We start from the raw sequence: 25,444 nt of genomic DNA, 5'->3' as shown, positions 1-25,444 counted from the left end.
GCACTTGGTAGTACTCGCAGTCTATCCGACGACCGTGTCGTTGATGGATTGCATTTTCAACGGGGATTGCAAAGAAATGATTCAATTTCTATTCCTAGAACAGACAGACCAGCTCAAATAGCGTTGGTGTCGAAGAATAAAGGAAATTGATGACCAAAGAGCCAGAGTCAGTAAATGTTTGTATGGAAGTGTTCACCGGCCTTGAGAATGTGCTCAGTGGCCAAGCTAGAAGCGCCCCGTCGAGGCGGAGGATGGAAAACAGATGTGAATTAGCAGGGTGCTGCTGATGCTGAGCATCTAACCTTTCGATGGCTAGCCCTCTGGACAGGTGACCGTTAATTTGACCATACTCTAAATAGAGCAACAGCGGGTTGCACTTGCGGTCTTGAAGGGTACTCGTAAAATGGATCTAAACGTGCAGCTTCTAAGTAAGCGAGGTTTCAGTTGCGAAGAAAGATTTGTAGCGAACGATGACGCGATAATTTGCGCTGCCTAACTAGTCTTAATGAATGTGTTCGAAATTATTGTCTACCCATCAAAAAAGGCAAGAGCTGGAAAAATTATGACTAAAAGCTAAGATCTCTTATCACCGCAACAGCAACTAAACATTTTCTAGAAAAAACAAACGACGACCATCTTCATGGGGGCTCTTTGGACAGAGAAATTCCATTCTCACCAGAATGCGGTTAAGCGCAATTTACATATTATGTTCCACAAGAGCAGGATGTAAGTCCAGAAAGAAAACGTTTTACGAGCACGCTGCAGGCGACGCACTTCGACCATGACGTAACGAAAGATCTTGTTGCTGCTCGAGGCTCCGCGGCACACGTAGATGTTTCATCTGCATTAGTACAAAACATATTTGCCTCAAGTGCTTCATACCTTTCGGATGAAGGTAAGAACGATCAAATTTTCACTGACGACTTCCTCGCAGTGATCTTCGAGAGTCACAGCTGGCAATACTAAATTAGTAAGAAAGAAATGATATGATTGGATCTCGCGGAGGTTGCAGGTAAGAAAACAGGCCCCTATTTAGCTAACTAAGTGGAGCTCACAGCTCATGTTTTTAACTGTTTCCATGAAATATGCGGATAGATTCAGAATCATCGTGCAGATACGTACGATGCGTAACTACCAAAAAAAGTATGCACAGGCATCAAAGATGCTTATAACGGGTAAAATATTCGTGCGTTTTGAAATGTGAGCATTAGTTTAAGTGGCGAAAGTTATATTTCCATCAGAACAAGTTTGTCACTTGACAGCCAAAATAAACATTGCATTGTCAAGTACTTGGACTTGAGGTACTATCTCATCCAAAGTATGGCGTAGTTGGAACTCTAATAGCATGCTGTCGACTGGCGATATAAAAATATATGTCTCACATAACTTCTCTCCTGGTGGAACTTCCGCGAGTCGTTACCCAACCTCTGTAAGGAGGCACTAGCGACACTAAGCCGCGGTTTGAGGGTGAGATAAAAAGCCGATTGTACATCGTGATCACTAGTGTGCGTCATCATTTAATAAGGGAAACTGCATGTCGCTAGAGTGGAATTTGACACCAAGCTGCATTTGTCATATTTACTACATGAATTTCGGCAATGGCAATGAAAAAAATGAACTTCAGCACTTGAAATTGCATCTAAATGGTACTCATCCTTTGAACCTTCATAACTTCGCCATCGGCCATACAAAAGACTGACAAAAGCGCAGGCATCCGGGATGGTAAGGAATAGCTGTAGGATAATGGTACTAGAGATATGTCGGGTGAGGACATGGAGCTTCGCATGCGTTGTGGACCCGTTCACACAAAAGTGCTGACTTCGCAGTGTGACAAGAATAAAACAACCTTTCGTTCTTCAGTTTTGATGCTTTTCTACTTGCGACAGTGAGTCGCTCTTCCGCTACCCCGATCCTTGCACGGGAGTCTACAGCACCTGGTATGTAATATTGTTCGATGGAATGAGCTTGATAGTCCGAGGAACTGGAGGTCTCTCTTCGCTGTGAACGACAGAAATCGGTATGGAGCTGACAGAATTACCCTACGGGGATATGTGCGAAGAGCCCGAGACGGTCACCGAAGTGGAATGGCAGGTACCAATATAGAAGTTGAGCTTTTCATCCGTAATTGATGAGTCTGTCGTGGGGGAAACTTGAGAAGTAAGACAGCTATACTCAAATATCACATGGATCTTTACTATCGTTTGTAAATAATGCTGTTCGGTGACAAGAGAGCCCCCACGCGTAATTTCTCGAAAGAGGAGTGAGTCAAGATCAAAGCGCCCACTCGGCGCCGCCTTTTGTGCCAGAAGCGCTAACGGTGGTTGGCAAATTGTGCTACTCTAAACGCAGCTAAGATTCTTGGATAAATGCCGATACACAAGACGGATACGCGGTAAAACAGCGTGATCTGATGCATCTTATCCAACGCACTCAACCTAGCTGATGTATACCATCAACTGCTGACCTTTTACAGTGACTTAAGCACGTCAAGCGGAGTGTTCCAGCAATGGCTATTAGGACCATAAGTAGAGTCTTACACTCCAGATATGCTCAATCTGGGTAACGCAGCTTTTTGAACCCGATCGTGGTTATACGAAAACATTTACCAATGGTACATTTGTATTTTGCTCTGCAAAGAACAAAAATACAGATGTGCAGCCTACTTGTGAGTGATGGTTGCGCATTTGCTCAAAACGAGATCACTAGGACAGACAACTATGTCCTAGGAGACGAGAAAGTATTGTACCCGGTAGCCTCGTTAGAAAGCAGGGGCTACGGGCAGATCAAGCAAAGATAAAGACTATCGTAGGTTATGACGCACCTTTATCTCAAAAGTTACAGGTACAGTCTGGCCATCTATTTGACCAATGACTCTATAAAGCTTTATCAAAATGAGAAATGTAGAGGCGAGAAACGATATTTGCCGTTAAGGCGAAGAACGCTCTATCATGTTGGCTTGTTCACTGGATTGCTTCATTGTTACTTTGAAAGTGAAGTGCATTAAAAGGTATGCAGAAGTAGCAAAGTACTTTTGACACTACGGAGGGTATGACAAACTTGGCCATTACATGAAGGTACATTTATGCACTTTCATTATGCATTGTGGATATAATAAAGAAGATTACAGTATGGTATTCCCAAATGCACGCGTGATATTTATATGAAGGCACAAACATTCTATGCGACGCAGAATGCTGGTTTCTACTTGAGAATCTGAACTGGTGACAAGACCGATGTATCTCTGTCTTTAGAAGTGGGTGGCCCAAGCCAGTAGTTCTACTGGATACTTCCACGAAAGCTGAAGATCAAGCTTTCGAAGTGGTTTGTCTCTTTTACTGAATATTTTCCACGAAAGTTAAAAGCCAAGATTTCGAAGTTCAAGATCCGTACACCCAAGATCTTGTATCAGTTGAAGCTGAGGTTCAATCTCAAGACAACCTTTATTTTTAAATCAGGTGCTCAGTATTTCATAAGTAAAATCTCTAGGATCCTTCTGGTATTTAGCTAGGAACCATGGCGCATCTTTTATTCGGTTGCAAATTTGTCTTGAAGGGCTTTAGTCTTTCTGTTTACCTCCAAATAGAGACTGCCTTGTCCCTCCGCGACGAAAATGTCTTCCTCGTCGCACAAGCGTGTGTGTAGTAAAGAACTGTTTCAAACAGCGCCCTCTTACACAACGTGACTCGATTTTGGTCTGACGACGCTGCTGTTGAGCACGTCGCGCATTCCAGTCCAATTCACAGTCTTATCCTTGTCCGAGCGACATGAAAGGGGTTGGGGTACCACTAAAACAAACAGTTTTGCAAATTGAGGTGTTGACAATGTTTTCTCATTCATCTCCCTTCGCATGAGTGGATATCGGAGATGCTGCAGTAGTCGATTTACTGCTGTCGTCTTCCCCGGATAACCAAAATAATGTAGCCGTCAGTTTCATGCATCATGAAATTACAACGATGAAAAGTGTTTCCGTAGTGTAAAGCCGAGTAAGATTAACGGAACTGAAGAGTCAGCAATAGACACAGGGTGCTCGTTCGGATAACTGCATACGCCGTAAAGGTAGTCGGTTCGAACACTTCCACGTACCAGAAAATGGGAACACCCAGTAGAGGCGGGACTGTTTACTGGGCCCGAGGAGATTACAGTGGATGTTGTGTATAAACAAAACTCTGACCCCTACGGGCTTGATGCACATGCAGTTTCCATTATGAGTGACAGTGTCAGGTTTAGCGCGACTTTGATTGCCCAAGATATGTTTGTAGATGGTTTTGAGAGACTACTTTAAGCTTTGATTGACACTGGTGCGTCTAGCAACTTTGTTCAAACGCAAGTTATGGCTGGTCATGGTGTTAGCCTGCTCAATCTGAAAGAAAGAACAATCATTCGTTTGGCAAATGGATTTGGAATAACGATGCCAAAGCAAGTCACTCGCTTGGAAATAAAGTTTGAGGGGAATTCACGGTGAAGCCGAGTTCATCCTTCTCAACCTCGAAAATAAGTTTGATATCATCATATGCATGTTATGGTTGATATTATCCGTCTAGCATTGACTGGATGAATATGGAGATCGTCGTCGAGCATCGCAACTTCAAGATGCATGACGTTGGACGAAAACGTATGGGCGTATGCATCTGCTGAAAGAGTCACAGATGTCCCAAGTTATATTCTGATGTGCGACGACCCCATTTCTACAGGACAAGCCCAAGAAGATGAAAGTATAGAGACCACCTCGAGGTGGAGCAGTCTGGCATTAGACAAATAATGTCTCTTTTGTTAGTGACATAGAAGTTATGGTCGATAGTCATATGAGTTAAGTGGCATCAGAGACAAAGAATTCTTTCGAGAAAAGAAAAAAAGGCCACCAAGAGCCTTTTGCGTCAAGAATTCGAGTGCTCCTGTTTTAGGTAGGAGTTATATTAATGAAGAGAGTGTCCAAGGACAAGATACTTCAAGCAAGTTTATAAATGTTGTGAGCTACGACAAAGAAGGTGGCGTCGATATTATCCGTCACTTGAAGATTGACAATCCTCCAATTTCAGTCAAAGATTCGTTTTTTCTTGCCGATGATGAGCAAGAGTAGCCTGGCGAAGATCGAATTTTGAACTTATGTGCGATCGTCGAAGAATTATCGACGATGACATCAATATTGCGGAAGTAATTTATGAGTAGTCGTAGTACGCTCTAGAGCAAATCCCGTGCATGGACTTGTCAAGGAATATCTCAGACAAGTTGCCGGGTGAATTGCCATCCAACAGAGGAATTCGTCATAATATTGACATACTTTCTGGTACGAAGAATCGTATCACACAACAGTGGCCTTGCCAAAAGAACAAGTCATTGCAGTCGACGAGTTCTTTGTGTGGCGACGGAAGGATGGCCATGTGCGTGTGAGTCAGTCTACGCATTGTAGTCCAGCCTTCTGTGTGAGTAAAGTCACAGGTGGTTTGTGCATTGCTCACGCTTTTACTAAATACAACGATGCGATCATACCTGCCCAGATAACGGTTCTACGCAAGGATATGTTTTTTGATAGAATGGTTGACAGTACTTTTTAAGTAAGATTGATCTGGAAAGTGGTTTGTATACGACACAAATGCGCAAAAGTGATACACCACTACGTGCAGTCAGTAATCCCAGTAGTATGCTATGGGAATGGTTAGTGATGTCGCAAAGTTTGAAAATGTTCCCGCGACTTTCAACAAAATAAAATAGTCGCGATTCTTTTTCGTCCATGGAGAGAGTTTGCACCGAGTTACTTTGACAATATATTCTTTATAGTAAAAAACGGGTGAGAAGTCCGTTGTCGATGTTCATCTTGATCATCGTCGTCAGGTCTTCCAAGTTTTGCGAGAGATGAAAATCACCATTCTCAACTGCTTTGTGGCAAGAATGGCGTTCGTGTAGATCCGGAGAAAGTCAAAGCTATCAATGATGGGACTGTGCCAAACAATGTGAGCCAGCTGAGTCAATGATTGGGCCTGGCCAACGATTTGCACAGCCACACGCGCATATCTGTAGCGTTGGGGCAACCCCCAACGACTCTTTTAGAGAAGAACATTGAGTGGGAATGGTCAAAAGATCAGCAGACGGTATTTGCCGAAGTAAAGAAGATCTTGAGAGAAGCTTCTGTTCTTGCAAACCACGATAAGCATTTTCATTGGTCTGCGATGTAAGTGATTATGCCATCTGCATGGCCTTCCTGTTGAAATTGTGTCTGATCGTGACATCCGTTTTACGTCAAAATTTGGCTTGCACTGTTAGGACTATTCGACATCGAATTATCCATTGAAACAGACGGTCAGACAGTGCGTGTGATTTAAGTCCTGGAATATATACTGCGTAGTTAAGCTACGTCGTTAGCTGGTTGAGCAATTTTTCCCTCATACCAAGTTTCGTCGAACAACTGCACGCATGGCTCGACAGGTTATTCACTATTTTAGGTGAACAATAGTATTCAACCTGGAGTGCCTGCTTCCTTAATGGGCGAGTTATCTACTTCAAGTGAGGGAATACTATGGCTATAGAGCCACAGTTTAACCTTAATGCTGTCACAGAGATAAAAGCGAATTTTGATTCAATAAGAAATGACAAGTTGTGAAGAATGCACGTCGATGACTTTATTGAGAAGAGACAAGCCGTTGATCGGTCCGTTCGAGACGCAGTTGCGAAACCTTAGGATCTGCAAAAATAACAAGCTGATAAGAGCGGAAGGAAAAAAAGAAGCAATGTAAATTCAATGATCTTGTACTACTTAGCACGACAAATCTGACTGAACTTGCAGTGTCCAACTTGGTAAGCAAAGTCCTTTTGCCAAGATTCATTGGAATGTTCAAGGTGTTGAAATGCAATGATGTGCATATGCATTAGCCATCCCTACACACATGCGCCTACATCCTACATTTTAAGTGGGTAGGCTGAAGTCGTATCTCCTGCCGATCCTACTCTACCTTTGGTATATAATCGAGCTGGTGATGAAGTTTTTCTAGCTGTCCATGAAGAGAAAATAACTCCTCATCTGGAGATTCTTCTCGGCGTACAAACGTCGAAGGACATCGAAGGATTACTCCTTCACTGATTCAAACGCTCAAAGGCGAGAATGGTACTCATCACTCAGTATCTCGATTCAGCTGAGCGCAATAGATGATCGTGAACTGCGCGATGTATGCTAATGCATGGACTGGTAGCCGCACGTCAGTGATTAGCGGCAAATTTGCTATAAGCGACCAAACGACTGTGGGGCTCCAAGATTCACGTTTTGGCGTATTCAAAATACCAATACTTTCGTGCTTTTGAGTATTCACAATTACACAACGCAAACAACTTATTCGTACCGTAATGCTTAAATACAATAGTACCAAAAAGGTAAAGATTTCAAACATTCAGAATTTACCATTACATCATCCCACAAAGATATTTATCACATTGAATCTCACTTATAAGAAGATTTAAAGTCATTTCACAAAATGACTGCTCCACGAGCAAGTATTGCGCCTGGAGTTCACTTCACATCCCGCCTGCAGTTTATTTTTTCAGAGAGTCCACTCCCTTATATAAAAAAACTGGCTTAACGAACCCTACAAAATGCGCAGTCGGCGCGATAAACGTAATCAGGAGATCGTCGGTGTTGATACCGAGTCGTTCTTCGTAGTAAAAGATCATTGTAACCTCACGCCCTCATCCGGCAATACACGGCTTAGTCATTCATTAAGGTGGATGCACACTCTGCGCTCAGTATGCCCGCTACCCAAGTCTCTGCCTTCATCACCAATTGAATCAGCAAAGTGTTACAGCTATCCGCTGTAAAGCGCACAACAATTTACATTGTGTCATTTGGATGCTACACCTGGCTCAAGGAGTCCAGATTGCTTTGCGACAAGTGCAAGAGTCACACCATCTGTAACGGGTTCGCACAAAATAGTGTGGTCACACAGTGGTGTGAACACACAATGAAGTGGCTACAATTAAAAAAAACAGTACGTGGCTGGAACAGCCTGTTGCTATTCATTTGGTTTGAAACCTATAGAATTACATAACGGCGGTTTTGTTGCAGATAAAATACATACAGTTTATATCTAAAACGGAAGAGATAATTAGCCTCTTAACTAAGCTTCATCTAAGAGCTACGGCAGCCCCGCTGCACTATCGCTAGCATATCGCGTCGTGATTTTGAATTTTAATGTCCTGAGTCGCTTACCGCGAAGCTCGCAAACCCTCCTCTCAAACTCAAAAGCAAAACGAGCGCAAAACGTTGCTCCCTCAATACATAAGGAACTAGTTTACATGAGAGTCGCTTGCATTTAAATCAGTAGCAGTTTGGCAAACCTGTGCTTCTCGTGGGGGATGTAGCTTTGGTACTTTAAGCTGGCAAAATATTGGATGGGTATCAAACTCTGGTTTCGCACTAGATGAGACATTACGTGGTCTTGCCCATCTACTGGTCTTACAAGCCACTCCAGCGAAGTGATTTTTTCTGAAGAGCCTTGACCGGACAAAATACAAAGCATGACTCGGAAGCCGATAATAGCCGAGGGTGTATCAGGTCTGAAGCGGCCACCGCACCATATAGTATAGCAGACGCCGCATAAATCTCTCATGATTTATCAGAATAAGGATATCGCTTCCACTTCGGCTGGTACTGATAAAAGTCGTAGTTACACGCTGTCCCACCATATTTCCGCGTACAATCGATATTTTTAATCTTCGAGCAGCACTGGCAGATGTCTTCCATTTGGCTCGTCGCTCTTTGGAGCTCTCTCAGTTGCTAGCTCAATATTTCCGGTTGGCATCCGAAGCCAACATGAGGAAGAACTTGAATTTACTTAGCTATGCCGTCGCAATGTCTGATTTGAAGCGCCTTCTGGAATTAAAAAAAGCGTCATTTAATTATGGTATAGAGTAGATCAGCTGCATAGAACGACAGAGTCGTTGCTCCATCTACCACCAAGCTCTGCTCATGAGAGAAAGACTCTGAATTGTCAAAAATTGACCCATAATACCACTGATTTAAGTCATTTTCCAGGGGTGTAGGATGTACACCTCTTGACAACGACAGTAACCGGTATGGAGTAGCACGATCGAAGCTTAGTCATATGGACGTAGACAATGCATGCGTAGGTAGATTAAATCAGTCAGAGCAACAATATGTCCCAATACATGTTCGGGTGTCATCCTGTCTTTGGAATAGGTGTTTTACTATTCTCTGTAGTTGATTCCAGCCATGGTGTTGTGTGCCTTGCGTATATCATTCTACCTCATTCAGATACATTTAATTATCGTACTACGAAGTATAACCGGGCTGATATCAGCAAGGCGATTTTGATGGACATCTTTAATCCAAGTTTCTACACAACGGTGCCAAACGAACCCGTGTAAGAAGATGCTGTTCACAAATAGTCCCTCAAACACTACACACAGGCTTGTGCGCTGAGGATGCGATTCCCGACATGAAGGGAGAGAGACAATTCCAACTTGGAGGGAAAATTAATGACTTCAGCTCTTTAAGGCGAATATGTAACTGAATGAAAAATGCGCCATGATTCCAAGCTACATGCAAAACACCACAAGGGCTCCTAGAGATTTTACTATATTGGGTTCCTGATCTAAACGTCAAGGGTGTCTTGAGGTGATACCTCAGCTTCAACTGATACAAAATCTCGGGTGTACGATTCTTGAGCTTCAAAATCTTGGCTTTTAACTTGCGTAGAAGATATCCAGTAAAAGAGACAAACCGCTTCGAAAGCTTGAACTTCAGCTTTCGTGGAAAGTATCCAGTAGAACTGACTGGTTTGAGCCACCCACTTCTAAAGACGAGACACATCGGTATTGCCACCAGTACAGATTCTCAAGTAGAAAGCAGCATTTTGTATCACATAGAATGTTTGTGACTTCATATAAAAAATCACGTTTGCATTTGGGAACACCATACTGTAATCTTCTTCATTAATTCCCACAATACATACTGAAGGTACTCTACATGAAGGTACGTACCTTCATGTAATGGCTAAGTACACCATCCCTTCCTCATAGTCAAAGTATTTTGATACTTCTGCATACCTTTTAATGCCCTTCACTTTCCGATCAACAATGAAGCGATCCAGTGAACAAGCCAACATAAAAGAGCGTTCTTCGTCTAAAAGGCAAAGAACGGCCCCAGGCCTTATTGACGTTTACTCCATTCTCAACCGTAATGGAGACGAGATGTTATAAATGTGACTGCTCTTTCGTTGATGTCGGATCAGCAAACGTGATGATCCGATCCAGCCCATCGCAGCTAAGCTTGATTCTTGGCGGATATGTTCGCCTGGACAGCGAGCGCAAAATGAAGCGTCTGCTTTGCCGAGTCGGCGCTGACAGGACTCTCATCACGACCGAACACAAACAAGCTCTGATCATCGTATATTGTCTCTAGCAACGATACAAGCGGTTCTCGTAGCTGAGGAGGTTCCCACGTGTCCGAGTCCGATGGATAGCCTCGCCACCAAACACCGTAGAAGCGTTGATGTCTCAACTGCTACTTTTTACGGTGACGAGTCGATCGATCCTCGTGATCTACAATTGTCTCAACCCAACGACACTCTCCACGAGACTCTAATTACGGAGGTGAGGTTGAACGTGAAAACAATTGTGTGATTCTAAAAGTGGAAGAGCGCTCATCGAGGGCGAATTGAGGCATTGCTGCAGCGTTACTCGATGCTCAAATATCGCCGCGAGAGCCATTCAAACTTTGTTGCATTGCAGAGCTCGAAAATCGACGTTCTGACTGATAGTTCCGTCCAATACTCGGCTCCGGAGTCCTGTTTTGAAATACGGTTTCAATAAATTCATGATGAATTTGCTCGACTCCGGAAGGACAAAACATCTCGTGAGATGGTTCGCTCAAACACCATGACAGAGGTTTTTACCAGCGAAACCAAAACGCCAATTTTTTGGAATGCGCGTCTTCAAATTAATCGCTAATGCTGAGCCTCGGCTCAGCTTAAGGCCAAATTATCCAAGGCGATAAACAACTGTGCTTTCAAGCATATTGATTGCAATCTTTCTCAGGAAACCAACAAGGGTACTCAACAATCGGAAGAATAAATCCCAGTCCTTTTAAACAGTGAGACAATTTGAGCTCGTCACTACATTAAGTCCAGCCAATGACATAGTTCGAAGCGTCACACGCGACTCCAAAAGTCTTTGCTTTGTCTTGAAAAGCTTGCAGCCCTTATATGCAGGTACTGTAGATTGAAGTGGATTTCCGAGCGCAGCCGGTGCTAGCTGAGTGTTTGGTCTTGCGCTATGTCCTCGAAATGTGAGCCCAAATGTATAGTACGTTTCATGTTATACCCCACGATAAGGGTATAACATGAATCGTGGTGCAGATCCTACAAAATATGCTATTGTCCTTCCCCATTACCCTTTGGTGTAACTGTGAATATCGGAATATTGGTACCGATAAAGATGACAGAATACCGCAAAAGAGATGTCTATGATTAGTGTATGGTATTCAAGTAACTTGCACGGAGAAGCTTTGACTCTTGTCGCATTTGCGTATAAACGTACTGAAGATCTCACTCGTTCGCTCTAACCAGAAGAGATTCTTAAGTGACGAGATTTTAGATGCAAAGACGTGAGATTAACATTAAGTTGCAATTAAGGTAAACTTCACCAACCACTGCAAACATGGTCTGTATGCATCACCAAGTGTTCAAACAAGAATAGTCGGTCAAGCCTACGATCCTTAGCTGCGGGATTACACCAGCACGGTGCACACTACCCCAAAAGAACTGGACTACTACCACAAAGACCTTTGTTAACTGGTCACTTATCTGATCACCAAACATAATCAGTGTCAAAATCCAAATTGCCGCACGTTGCGGAGGGGTGACAACTGATTTGCGATATGACTTGATAGCCTGTCGATTCGATCAGCGGCCAGCTTGCCCCCGACTGCGATTTTGGTGAGCTAGCACAATGGGGTAGCAATCACTAATTGACAAATTAAATTTTGTTCGTTGCAGAACACACTGACGCACAACTAGTTGACAAGTAGGAAAATTGTATGTAAAGCTTTGAAAGGATAAACAAGCAGTTTCATACAGCCATATTACATTTAACTTGGATGCGGCGCTTTTCGGCCCTCAGCTGTCCTACTTATCTTGAGCGCCTATTAATTCGTTTCCTCATTTGGCAAGGCATCGTCGACGTCAGAAATTGATCCAGCCAAGTCACCATAATAGGCAGTAAGGACCTTGAGCTGTTTGTTCAGGAAAATTTTCTCGCATTCCACAGTTTCACCAGGTGTAAGCGCCTCTAAGTCTTCCACAGGTGTACCTTTTGGAAGGTAGTAGGCAATATTCTTTGACACGAGACGAGCCTTTGCAAACAATTCTTGCCCAGTTAGCCCATTTACAAGCATATTCTCCAACTTAAATTGCTTTCGATTGTACTTCAACCCTCCCCATGGTGGCGATAAAAACACGACATCAGCTTTAAGTTTGGCAAGAAGGTTGATGGAATCGCCAACAATGAACTCGATTTTGTGCGCGACACCATAGATAGTCGCATTATGTTTCGCCATGCGAATTTTTTCTGGATCAACGTCAATTGCAATAACCTGCTTACACGTCATTGCCAACTGGATTATATTGCCACCGCAGCCTGAAAAAGGATCGATGACAACATCACATGCAAGGCGCTTTGCAATATGTTCTGCGATAATTTGAGGTGTTACCTGTTGACACAGCAAAGTCACTTACATGTTCGAGCCTAAGAAACTTGAAAAGCAAGAAGACTCACCGAATACCAGCTTTCATGGTCAAGCAGAATACCATCGTTGAATTTCTCGAAAAGAATGTCTCTTTGCACGTAAAACTTGGCGACATCCTTTGGAACTAAAAACAACCCAATCACTGATTTCGAACAACAAGCCGTAGCGCAATCAAAAATCTACCTGGACACCTGGAATTTTTTGAGTTTGAAGTTGAATTCTCATGCTTTAAAACGCGTATACTCTGATTTTCTAGTATACTACCCTCAATCACCTCCACTTGCTTGATCACTTGCTCCATCACTTCTTCATTTGAAATATTCATCACGCGTACCTCGTCGACAGCTTCGGTCACCACTATTGAAGCTTTCTTTTCGGCAACTTGAACAACGTTTTTATCATCACTGTTTTCCTCCTCCTCTTCAAAGTCAACTTTTTTACATTTCGACGCATATGTTGTCATTTCATTTTCTTCAGACTCGTGCAGTTGTTCAATTTTTTGAATTTTTCGCTTTCGTTCTTTCGATGTCTTTAGCTTTGTACTGCCACCAAAACTGAGAGGTAAAGTTCCCACCATCCCCGCTGCCTCCATTTCCTCTTTTAATTGATTTTGCGCAGCTTTATACAGATCAGTGCAGGAATTTTCTTCTTTTGCATCTTCACACACATCACCATTCGCCAGTCTACGTCTCTTCTTGCTTTTTTTTCTCTTCTTAAGCTACAAGAATAAAAGGCATTTAACTATTAATTTGCATCGTCTTAGTGACATATTTACCAACAATTGGAGGCTTGACAATTACTTCACCTGATTGTTTGGCGTTTCGCGGCTGCGGAGTTGCACTTCACTCAGCAGAGTCATTATGCGTTTTTGATTCAAATCCATTGGATGTCAATTGAACAATTTTCCACCAATCCCAGACGCCATGGGAATTGTTGAAGTGCGCATTATATCTTTCAAAGCCACCATGCGCGTCGTCAACGCTGTGACAGGCGTCCTAGCGGCGTTTCTGAGTCGAAAGGAATCTCATGCACAAATTAGTAATGCCGAGTGGCATGCAGGTATCCCGTTGACGACTTGGAGTGCTAAGACTGTGCCGTCCGTGTGCGCACTCGACGTCTTCCACTTTAAGGTTCGATTCCCCATATCTCAGCCCACAAACATATACGAACATCATGACCATTTCAAGTGGCAACTGATCCTCCAGAGAGAGAACAAGCTACAAGCTGGCACAATTGTCGCCTCTGGGCAATTAAGAGTCACGCAACTGAGCACGGATGACCGGGAACTAGAAGAAGATGATAAGAATTCTGAAGAACCGGATGAAGATGGGCTCAAATGTGAATTTGACTCTGACTTTTGTATTCCAAAACTAGTTGGTATTCGTTTGCCAAACATCGACACCGGAATTCCAGAAAAGACCTCGTTGCTGCAGAATCATACAATTGTGCTAAATTTCGAGCAGCCGACAAACCGCCCTGATGCAAAATCGAAAGTGGATATTGATCGCTTTGTAACTTTTACAGAATATATTGGAGACGAGCTGAATGGCATGTGGTCAGACGATGGACGTGTGGTTGTGATTCGGATCACCCGCATTAATGCTAAAAAAGTGAAACCTGTCGGAGAGCTAATGCAAGGGCTACTGCGTACAAACATCATTGTTGCAGGCAAGAAAGCAGGTCGAGTTGAGAACAAGACGTTTACGTATGAAGGATTCCAGAGCCTCCGTATTGAGCGGTATGGAATTTATACAATTTGTATTTTAGCTCGTAATGAGGTGGTATTACGATCACCCATGGTCACGGTCGTGCCGTGTGATGCATCATATGTTGTGCTGGATTCGACGCGTCCCGCACAAAGAACCGAAGATATAGATGGCAAAGCTATGAGTGATACAAGCCCAAGTTTTGCAATTGATGGGATGCTGACGCATGGAGGGGGTGAAGGGTTTGTACTTCCGCATGCATTAATTCAAATGGAAACCCCAGGCTCCTGGAGCTTAAGCTTTTGGGTCTTTTTGATTGAAAATTGTACAGGTGATTTTCGAAGCTTGTTTTTTCATGGAGATGGTGAAAATCAGCAACGAACGCCATCGGCCTGGTGGAAACCGAATGAGCGTCGGCTTGTCTTGCGGGTTAGCACAACGACCAGTGCCGACGTTGGAATAGATAGTGCGAGCGAACTTCCTCTTTATGAATGGGTTCACATGGGATTTACATTTGTAAATTGCTCTCACAGTAATACACACGAGAAATGTTCACTCAAAGAAAGCAGTCAAAGCTGGAATTATTCATATTCTCTTTATATTGATGGAATGCTCGATACCCAGATGCATATTCATGAATCAGTTGCCCCAAACACTGGTCCCTTGTACATTGGTAAAGGACCGGGGACAGATGGAATGCGTGGCTTTACGAGCAGCATAAAGGTGTTCCCAGCTCCTATCTCACCGGATAAACATCGCAGGCTATATTTATCAGAGAGACACCTGCACGAAAAGTACACGAACTGTGTTCAGGATTCGTCGTTTGAAGATGAGATTTCAGAGCCGACAGTACAGATAACCTATTTAACGCAGTGCTTTCATTATCTTAGCAAATTTGACAGATATGCGGTCAATGGAAATGTTGGTCTCGACAATTCTTTTCCAGTTGCCGATACTGCATTGGAGGAGCTGACTACTGCTTTAGAGCTATGCGATTCGGTTGCTTGGGATTTGCTAGTCGAAGCTGCAGATAACGGGAATCCAAATGCATGTCGGGATGTCGGTCATGCCTATTTGTACGGATCAACCGAAACCTTACATCATTGCTTCGCATCTATCCCCGTTAAGCAAAACTTGACCGCTTCGAGACAATTTCTTTCTAAAGCATTTCGTGACGGAGTATACAGCGCTGGAAAGCCTCTAGCACTCTCACTTGCTTTAGAGAGAGAGACAGGAACCCTTGATGGCGGCAAACTTGACTTGCTGACGACAGGGCTCATCCATTTCGCTGCAGCCAATGGTGAAAAGGATGCATTTGCAATGCTGGGACACCGATATTGCGATTTAGATACAGAACTGGCGACATATTACTATTATCATGCCGCTGTCGAAGCAGCCAGGAATTACCATCAACATGGAAAGCAACCATTACATGAAATGACACGACTTTATGACTCGTTTAAAAGAGACGTGACAGTGGGCGAGCGGGGTGACGACGACGAGCATATTCAATTTCAAAAATTGCGCGCTGATAATGGCGACGTTGAAGCGATGGCAGCAATGGGGGACATTTATTACTGGGGTGCTCACGGAATCTCCCGTGACCATGAGGAGGCATTTAAGTACTATTATCAAGCAGCTGAAGCAGGCGATGTCAAGTCGCAGACAGCAATAGCTGGAATGCTTCTCAAAGGGGAAGGAGTAGCTCAAGACAATGTCACAGCCATCAAGTGGTACGAAGAGGCCTCAAAAGAGAATCACACGCGAGCGCTGAATGGCTTGGGCTTTATTCACTTTTACGGAAGTGGTGGCGTTGCAGAGAACAAGGCACTAGCACTTGAGTACTTTGAGCGGGCTGCAGCAAACGAATTAGACGGTGATAGCATTTTTAATGCTGGATATTGTCATGCGATGGGACATGGTACAAGTGTCAACATCAGCCGTGCAATGGAATATTACGATGTGGCTGCAAAAAAATTCGGACATTTTGATGCCATCTTCGAAATGGGCAAGATGTACTTTGAAGGGTTGACACCAATAACACGCAACTGTACGAAGGCACTTCAATACTTAAAAGCGGCGTCTGATGGCGGACAATGGGGTAACGTTGTGAGAAAAGGCTTCAATTTGTACATTAATGGTGAGTTTGAGCGTGCTGTGGTTTCCTATTATGAAGCCCATGAGCTTGGATATTCCGTAGCAATTAGCAATTTAGCCTTCCTTTTTGACCAGCATCTTTTGCAGCAAGGAAGCGAGGCCAGTGAACGCCGAGCGCTAAAATATTTGTTGCTGACGTACAAAGCAAATGGAGACAAAGAAGTTCTTGTGCGTATTGGAGATTATCACTACTACGGACTTGCTGGGCTGAGTAGGGATCCAGAGATCGCTCTTCGATGGTACAGCCGTGCTAGCGCCGCGGGTGTCGCTGTCGGAGCATTCAATGTCGGTCAAATGTACGAATTAGGCGACGGTGTCAAAACTCATTTGAATCGTGCTCATCGTTATTATATCCGCGCACTGGAGCTAGCAGCTGAACAATCAGAAACTCGGTTGGCTACCCGTATCGCGCTCGCCAGATTAACCATTCGAAATTGGTTACGCAACACCTATTTAGAAAAAATTCTTGGCTTGAAAAGCGCACTTCACTCAAGTCAAAAATCAAACATGTCAGCTACAGACTCAACAAAGCCATGTGGTGTAAGTATCAGCCCCTTTGACGGGGAAGCATGTGTGCTTATCTTCACAGTAACGACTCTTTGCATCGCGATCGGCGTATGGTACCTGAAGAAATAATTTTATGTAGGAAGGGCCGTCACCCACGGCAACATGAGGTGTCAGCATGTCTTTCACTGTCAGCTTGTCTTTCACTGTTAGCTTGTCTTTCACTGTCAGCATGTCTTTCACTGTCAGCATGTCTTTCACTGTCCCGTGCTAGTATCGACCAAGCTCAGCGAGCAGTGATGCGAGCAGCCAGTGGGGCAAACCGTCTCTTGTGCAAACCATTCTGTCAAATGATTTAAGTGACCGCCATGCGCACAGACAGGACACCAGACGTAGAGACCGCGAACTGGCAATTGACTAGTATAGAGAAAATGATGATATCATTATGTAACAAAATTCTCAGCTTTCGAAAGTTTAGCTTGATGCGACCCTTACCAGATGGAGCATAGCGTGGCAGGATTGCTGCAGTGCGTACATAAAGAAAGTGGTACACCGAGCTCCCTGGGACCGGAAGACTCCAGTGATTTGGAACATCTCGCACAATTGAAATAGACGCTCGTGGATTTCTACAGTTTTGTCCATAAACCCATTTAGCTTTACAGTGCGACATCAAGAAAATGTTTGACTTACCATGTTCATTTGTCGAATGGATTGGTCCGAGCAATTGGCAATCAGCTCATTTGCCGTCGTGTATATTTGTAATTGATGAAGCAGATCGATATAATGCATGTAAATGTGTTGCAGCCACGCTTTTCCCATGACTTTTTCGACACTGATCACTTTCCCAACGACAACGGCAATAGCAACACATGTTTGAAGATCACCAATTTCAGTGTAGTATTCGAGCAATTCTTTTAGCATGTCATCTCGTATATGAGCTAAATCGCCCATAACAGCACTCCCATTCATAATCATCGACGAATTTCCGCGTATATTTGTCGTCCCTGACAGTCCAATGCGATCGCCACCATCCCGTCCGTTGTCACTGGCATGCCTTCCCACAGGATCGTACGGATATGGGTCGAATCCTTCCATTGCTTGTGGATTCACTTGATCGAGTTGCTCAAGTAGAATGGACGTCTCACTTGCGTTATTAGTATTACTGTGATGTAGGGAATTGTGACCATGCTGGTCATTCTCTCGTCTGTCGTCCCTTTGCGCAAATTTGATCGCTTGGCTATCGTGGTGACCTTCACCAAATGAATGCTCATCATTTCTCTCATCGGTATATCTGTCTATTACCATGCCTATCTGTCCGTCTTCAGAGTCAAAACTTCTCACATAGCAGTGGCCAGATGTTCGTTTACTGCCATTCTTTTGATCATGCGTTGACTTTGGGGTATCAGCTTGTTCATCGGCAAACAGAACCTCCAAAATGCGCCACATTCGGCACAGGTTCGAGTTACCAGTGACAAGAGCTGCCAAAGCATTATGCGCACACATTTGTGCAAAGCTGATTACACCCTCTGAAGTAGTGGCCTCGCCACCGAAAGCAGCCCCGTTTGAAGTGCTGGTGCCATTCTTGTTGGTGATTACGTCCTCAGGAAATAGCATATAGTGCTTGGCCAAAAATCGGAAAGTGTGCTCATCAAAACCAAACGATTCTTTTAGATTCTGACTTTGCTCAAATTGTGCGCGCATGACATCTAGTTGATTTCCCGCTTGCACATACTCACTTTCGTCACCTAAAAAGATTCTCTCCAGTTGGCGCGTGCTGATGACGTTTTGAAGTGTCACCAGTGAAATCAGCGCGCGAGGAGCACCTAATCCAGTCATCATTGGAGTAATAGGTGATCCAGACGCTAGTGAAGCCGAAACGCTTGATACAGAAACAAAGTTTCCCTCAGACTGCACATTTCCCAACGCCCCATTGCTTCCGTTCCCCTGCAACGCCAGCGCGTTGGGCTGCGACAGAGGTGCAATACCTGATACTCGAGCGATTCCACCAGATCCAGCCCCGCTTGTAGCGTTGAGGCTGCTACTGCCTCCAGCCGATTTACTGCTACTTCCTATAGACGACACCCCGCTACCTAGACTGGTCAGGTTTGCACTACTGCTTCCTGATCTGTTAAGTCCCTTGGGCGCTAGTGGAGGCTGCTGAGACCCTGCACCAAACGACCATGATGTTGCGCGTGACGATACTTGTTCCTGAACAACTCCAGTATATGCATTTTCCGGGCTTCCCGAGCTACCGTGATAAGGACTTAATGATATTGTGAGCAGACCATGACTTGCTTTTCGATCACCACCTGATAAGCCAAGAGTTGGTGACAATACAGTATCACCTGCCACAGTAAAAAGCGAGCTATTCAAACTGAAATGGCGGTGAATTTTCAAGGATGCACACGATCGATCTACAAACGACGAGACAGCGACAGTAAGTGTTAGTTCACTAAAAAGTATTAAGGCAGACTGTACCGATGTAGTCATGGGAGAATGCGACCTGACCCTTCGAGGTCAGAGCTAGGGCTGCACTTGGAAGCGATTGATGCGGTTTGAAAGAGTCAGCAAGCGAATGCAGCTTAAGCGTGCCGTCTTTTGAGCATGCCAACATGTGCTGCCAATAGTCATGACCTTCCCAATCGCCAGGAATCTCTGGCTGGCCAAAATTCGGGGACATAGGCGTGTCCATCCACGATATACCCGAAGCAATGTCCGAATGCCCTTTCATGGATGCAATAGGGATAAACGGGCGCTTGATGTCCCACACGTGAATGCTATTGTCAACCAGCGAAGCACTCGTTGCGATGTGCGTAACGAAGGTCGGTCGCCAGGCTACACGCCCTACACTCGCAATTGTCTGGATCGTTTGTTTCGGTTGTCGTACATCCCTCAGTCCCCATATTTTCACATAGCGATCGCGTCCACCAGAAGCCAACACGTTGGCATCTGTCGGGTGCCAATCTATACTCAGTACCAATCCTTTATGTGCTGTAAATTTTAATTCTGGCTGCGCGTTCTTGCGCATATCCCAAACCTGCACAATACCGTTCTCGAATGCAGCGGCAAATTTATTGGGATGAAAAGGACTGGCTCGCACATCCCGAACACTTTCCGACTTTGGTTGATATGTTAGCATGACTTTTCCACCGCGTTTATCCTGCCCATTTGTAACCACACCACTACATTATAAACAGAATATGATTGGAAAATTTGTAAGTTCTTCGTACCCAGAGCTTTACCGTGCCATCCTGTGAGCCACTTATGAGAATGTTCCAATCGGACGTGTGCCAGCAAATACGATTCACCGCACGTCGATGTCCATTTAGTACTCGCTCTGACCACCACAGTTCATGAATCATTCTGATCACCGCGACAGTTTGTAATATCATTTACCTTGCACATATTTGTATCCCTCCCGCTCCAAATTCCAAATTACCACGGCGCCATTTGTGGCTGCCGTCGCCAATAAATAGTCGGAATCTGATTGTCGAATTCGTGTTAACGTAAAAAGAAAGGTGTGTACAACAGCTCTAATAACATACGTGGATGCCAGCGAATATCGTTGGTGCTGAAATTAAGACTCGGTTTTCCTACCACGCGCAAATTGCGTTTCTCAGTGAAGCCAGAGGCTTCGAGCGCCACCACCTTGAGCACTGAACAAGATAGTGAGCGACTGTCACGCTAGACGAACATCAGAAGAATTGCTTTTAACCGTCTCTTCCTCCCACAGCTACTAGGCGGTTGTTCGGAGATAGGGATAATGCATTAAGCGGCCCATTAAACTCCATAGAGGCGCGAACACTCGCTGCTGTGCACTGCTCCATCGTAGTGCTGATAAAAATGGTTCGTGTGCAGCATTCCAGCCAATCCCAAAGCTGCTGCTAGATCTCAGTCAAAAAGTGGCGTATAAATTGAACAATCCTGTATCTATTGTTCGTAGCAGGTGCAGTATTCTCCTGTGAGGAAGTGCAGATGGCCGTCCACACCCCTTCAGCCGCTACTGTATGAAAGAGCGAAAGAGTGATTGAAAGATCGCAATGAACAAATGAAAATTGGGAAATTATTTTGTACCTGCTTCAGTGGGCCCATTATTTGACTTGCCAACTCGTACGCCCAACATCTTGGTAGAAAATGGGAAACTGTCACACTACGTGCTTCAATACTAGCAGTCTCGAGTTCTACGACGCGTGGAGGCATCCGGTCTGTATTGTGTTCGAAACTAAACTGTCTGCTCTATTATATTGACTCTTCAACCTCTTGCAGTCGATTCGACGGCCATTCAATACCAAAACCTATCAAAATAAAGGCGAGACAAAGCTCTGGATGTGCAAACGCGGATGCTGCTCTGTCCGTTGGAAACTTGATTATGCTGGTACGGAATTATTAAGCGTATAGTCTTCCGTGTGCAATGTTAGTTGATTTCATGCGTTTGTATTATAGAGTTCCAAAGTTACTTTAAGTACGTCGAGGTGTCTCCTTATGTCGTGCTGCAGGACAAAACACGGCAGTGCAAGTGCGTCATGTGTTGTGGAGTATCTAATGCCGTAAGGCGATGGGACGGCCCTTCGGTACTCAAGCAGAATAGGAACATGGAGACTTATGAAGGAAGAATATCTACGAACATTTTAATGTAATTAAAGTCTCGACTTATTCCAGCCGTTTTACAATTTTTCTTGGCTACAATTCCAACGTCTGATCGTATCCGACACGTCGCAAAAACTGCACTTATTCTTCATCATCTTGTAAAAAAGGCATTCGATTCCACAACGCTGACGTGGCTGGCCTTTCAGTGGGTACGTACGGCTGACATCCAACACATTTTTCGACATTATCTCGATCTTAACACCATCAACATCAGCAATTTGAAGCCCGGAATACCAAAAAAGAATTGCCTATTTTTGCAAACTAACTAATCAAATAGCGGCGAATATAAATATATATTGACGCGCCGCTCTTCAATGCCGCAACGCACTGCCGATTTTTCCACTTGCACTTGTCACTTTCTTCCATTGAAAATGTTTTTGGAAGCACCTGTTACTTCACTCTGCTCCCTCTTTACGACCCAATATGTACATCATAAGCCAAAACGCGCACGCATCACTTTTATCTCAAATACAGACTACCAATTACTCAAACCGATACCGAACGTGCGAGTACAGCAACCTGCTCCTGTAATTTCATCTCCATCTGCGCATGGGCACGCTCAGCAGCGTCTTGATCTTTTGATAACTTTAATTGCCATTTTTCAATTCCCTCGAGCTTCTGTATCACCAATCGCTGCAACAAAATGAGAACATTCTCCGCTGCGTGTAAATTACGCATCCCTTCGATCGAGAGCGCGCTATGCGGATCATAATGTGTGCGAGAGCGTCGAGCAAAGTCCGACACAGGCTGTGGGAACTTAGGCGGCCGCACGTGTATTAATTCAGATGCAAATGATTCATATTTACGCCGTGCTTCGGGCTGAATTACATGGCACGCTTGTTCAATCAGATGACCTGCTTCCACAGCCAGTGGATACGAATTCATTGCAAACTCGCGAATACTTCCCGAGTAATTTGGTGACACAACTGCAGCCAATGCAACACGAAGCAAATGCAACGCTTTGCGGTACATTTCCTCCACTCGGTCTGCTTGCTTCTTGACACTTGCAACGGCCTTGATCTCACTTGAGAAGCTGGCGATTCGTGCATGTAAATCCAGCACAGCCGGCATATCAACAGCCTGAAACAGATTGTTGAGAATGTCTTCCTTTTCACGCTCAAGCATTACAAGTTCCTCTTGTGCATCCTCCCACCCAGAACTCATCCGCATGTTTAGCATTGGTCCGCTGCATTCACTACTACTGAAGTCTCGTGTGTCGTCCAAGCCACCAAGTCCGCCAAAGACATTATTGCCAGAACAAGCAAAATTGTTACCTGATACACCATGTACATTGCTCACATTGACAATTGCTGTGCCGTTTCGCGTAATTGTTCCTAATGTCGTGGCTGATATGGCTGTGCTCTGTCTCTCAAGTCGCAATAGCTCCTCGTCTACAATCACCGACTCGCTAAGTTTTTCACACAATTTGGACCGCAGCTTAGCCATCTTGGCAGCTTTATTAATGGTGAAGACACGACGAAAGCCGCCGCGCTCATGTTTTTCCATTTTGTCCAATAATTCCTTTTGTACATGAATCATCTGAGCTGAGCTTTTCTTCGCTTGACGTAGCTCATTCTTCACCTGCGCTGCGTCCCCAGCACCCGTAAACTGCATGTCCATCTGCGACGCGCGCACAATACGCTCGATCTCGAGATTCACTTGCTCATACTTGTGCAAAAGTCGGCGGTCTAAAACAACGTCGGTTGAAAGTGTTGGTGGGAGTGACGATCGCAATTGACTGTCCGTCTCAGCGCGAGAGCGCCCACCCAAACGCGCGCTGGCAACACGCCCCGTCTCACTCTCGGGTCGGCGATGTGCCGACTTGCAACTTCTTGGCGGTAAAGTGTCCTTCCCGTCGCTGTCGAGACGCTGCAATAGAACTGCGCCATTATTGGACACATCCGCTGGAGCAGATTTCGCGCCACCAGCGCTAGTATCGGAAGACTTTAAGCTCGAGCTTGAGGCCTGGTTTTGGACTTTGCTACTACCCACGCCATCGTCTTTGCTCGCAGGCCGCGTGCCCATTGGTGTTGCAATGATCGTGTCACGGATTCCGGACGTTCCCAAAGAGCACCCGCCCAACTGTCTTCTTGTGACGTGCCCGTCGCTCACTTGTTGTTCGAGGCGTGGAAAACAGAATGCAGCACGGAAGGGCTGATTGCGCTGTATTGCTGCGTATACAGCACTTGAGTATACAAAAATGAAGCTTAAGAGGGAGACTCGTTGTATATTTATTCATTTTGGTTAAAATGGACCTAAGATTTACTTTTGGACTAGGATTAAGTTTATTTTGATCTTAACATAGTAGTAATAGACGAACTGGATGTTTCGTTAAAATTGCACATTTTTAAAAGTCAGTAACCGGATACTCAAGTGTATAATATGGTGGACCGTCTTCTTTATCGTGCAAAAACCTTCCGACTTGACTCGCTCTATCGCGTCCATACAACCTGCTGGCGATGTACACTAACGCCTTCCGAGTACACGTACACTTATTTTTATAGAACTGAGGTACACTCCTAGCACGCTGAATTGTACACGATGCTCAACATTTTTGGTGTGCGAACTAAGATCGCTGAACGAGGCACTGACGTCCACCTGTTCTGACTTGCGAAATTGAATAAAAACTTGTCGATTACGGCATTCACCCAATAGCAGCATACTCCTATCGCACTCTCTATCGCCGTTCCGATTATGTGATATGAAGGCAAAGACTAGGCTTACTCATTTGTCCGCTGCTTTTATACCACAAAATGTTTATCTCTTTGTCTCCACGCGATGGATCACTCAGTGGGGACAAGTCGACGCCGATCGAGGCATTGTCGCGGACACGACAGTTTACCTTGGTTCCAAGTAATTTCGCAAGTTACACTTAGACAAATCACGTAAAATACTGACTCGCCTACAATAGATAACATACACGGGTGCCGCTTATCGTCGTTCGGATCAGTGTTTATTACAGTGAAACATCTTGTAAGCTGGATACTCTGATCTTTTCAAAAATATGCTCAATCTTTCAGGTTAAGGTTGATGCAGTTCTGGCGCCAAGGAGAAAGTATCGATCACAAACCATTTTCCACTCTCCTGCTCTGTAATTTTGCTTTTACAAAAGTAGTATTGGGAAATGCGACAGCAGTGCTCACTTTATTTAGTGTTTGTTGAAGCGAAACACGCCGAAACGCAAGGAAATGACATGTAAAAATGTGTCTGACTTTTGAACTAAGAGAAGCGACAAATTTACCCCGGATTACCCTCAATCGCCACAGCCAGTTCGTGCAAATTCATTCAGAAGATCTAAATCTGGAAGAAACACATCGAAATTGAATTCAAAGGGTTTCATTACTGTCCGCGAATCTGATAGTATTGTGTTTTGATAAAAATAGTGTCACGAACACCATTTACTGAGTGTCATATAGCAACAGAGTTGTGGACGCTAAATGAGTAATGAGATTTTCACTCAATATAATACCGGAACCTATTTCGATGTGGAGCTATAATCGTGTTGAAGCTGCTAACATTGAGCAGATGCAGATGCATGGTGTTTCACTTCTTATGTCCCTTTCTACTTGTAACAGTTGTACTGGCTCGATTCGCTATTGCTCCGAGCTAACCTATCAGATAATAATGACATTAATTTTCGGGTTTATTCCAAAAGGTGATACAAATAGAAAAATATTCGCGA

The 25,444-nt window shown here is 44.4% G+C and overlaps 6 protein-coding genes across 6 annotated transcripts; 3 read left to right on the top strand and 3 right to left on the bottom strand.

Moving 5' to 3' along the window:
- Positions 1-8,589: 8,589 nt before the first annotated feature.
- On the top strand, positions 8,590-8,896 carry PHALS_08545 (uncharacterized protein; the record flags this gene model as incomplete). Its single annotated transcript, XM_024723912.1, has 2 exons — positions 8,590-8,629; positions 8,706-8,896. 2 exons carry the CDS (start codon positions 8,590-8,592, stop codon positions 8,894-8,896), a joined length of 231 nt encoding a protein of 76 aa, XP_024574842.1.
- A 3,252-nt stretch (positions 8,897-12,148) lies between these two features.
- Positions 12,149-13,631, bottom strand: PHALS_08544 (trimethylguanosine synthase; the record flags this gene model as incomplete). The annotated part of the gene is made up of 4 exons (XM_024723911.1): positions 12,149-12,712; positions 12,778-12,872; positions 12,932-13,466; positions 13,554-13,631. The coding sequence occupies 4 exons, from the start codon at positions 13,629-13,631 to the stop codon at positions 12,149-12,151; spliced, it is 1,272 nt and encodes a 423-aa protein (XP_024574841.1).
- Positions 13,632-13,671: 40 nt separating this feature from the next.
- Positions 13,672-17,247, top strand: PHALS_08543 (Extracellular protein SEL-1 and related proteins; the record flags this gene model as incomplete). Its single annotated transcript, XM_024723910.1, has 1 exon — positions 13,672-17,247. The coding sequence occupies one exon, from the start codon at positions 13,672-13,674 to the stop codon at positions 17,245-17,247; it is 3,576 nt and encodes a 1,191-aa protein (XP_024574840.1).
- A 125-nt stretch (positions 17,248-17,372) lies between these two features.
- On the bottom strand, positions 17,373-20,942 carry PHALS_08542 (hypothetical protein, variant; the record flags this gene model as incomplete). The annotated part of the gene is made up of 8 exons (XM_024723909.1): positions 17,373-17,532; positions 17,611-17,741; positions 17,806-19,529; positions 19,594-20,275; positions 20,346-20,452; positions 20,512-20,598; positions 20,661-20,771; positions 20,831-20,942. 8 exons carry the CDS (start codon positions 20,940-20,942, stop codon positions 17,373-17,375), a joined length of 3,114 nt encoding a protein of 1,037 aa, XP_024574839.1.
- A 307-nt stretch (positions 20,943-21,249) lies between these two features.
- Positions 21,250-21,752, top strand: PHALS_08541 (uncharacterized protein; the record flags this gene model as incomplete). Its single annotated transcript, XM_024723908.1, has 3 exons — positions 21,250-21,318; positions 21,382-21,490; positions 21,559-21,752. The coding sequence occupies 3 exons, from the start codon at positions 21,250-21,252 to the stop codon at positions 21,750-21,752; spliced, it is 372 nt and encodes a 123-aa protein (XP_024574838.1).
- Positions 21,753-22,248: 496 nt separating this feature from the next.
- On the bottom strand, positions 22,249-23,787 carry PHALS_08540 (uncharacterized protein; the record flags this gene model as incomplete). Its single annotated transcript, XM_024723907.1, has 1 exon — positions 22,249-23,787. The coding sequence occupies one exon, from the start codon at positions 23,785-23,787 to the stop codon at positions 22,249-22,251; it is 1,539 nt and encodes a 512-aa protein (XP_024574837.1).
- Positions 23,788-25,444: the final 1,657 nt, after the last annotated feature.

Source organism: Plasmopara halstedii (genome assembly GCF_900000015.1).
Source record: "Plasmopara halstedii genome assembly, contig: Scaffold_323, whole genome shotgun sequence".
In the NCBI taxonomy this organism is placed as follows: Eukaryota; Oomycota; class Peronosporomycetes; order Peronosporales; family Peronosporaceae; genus Plasmopara; species Plasmopara halstedii.
The sequence above is the reverse complement of the archived record's forward strand: the minus strand, read 5'-3'. Positions and strand labels throughout refer to the sequence as shown.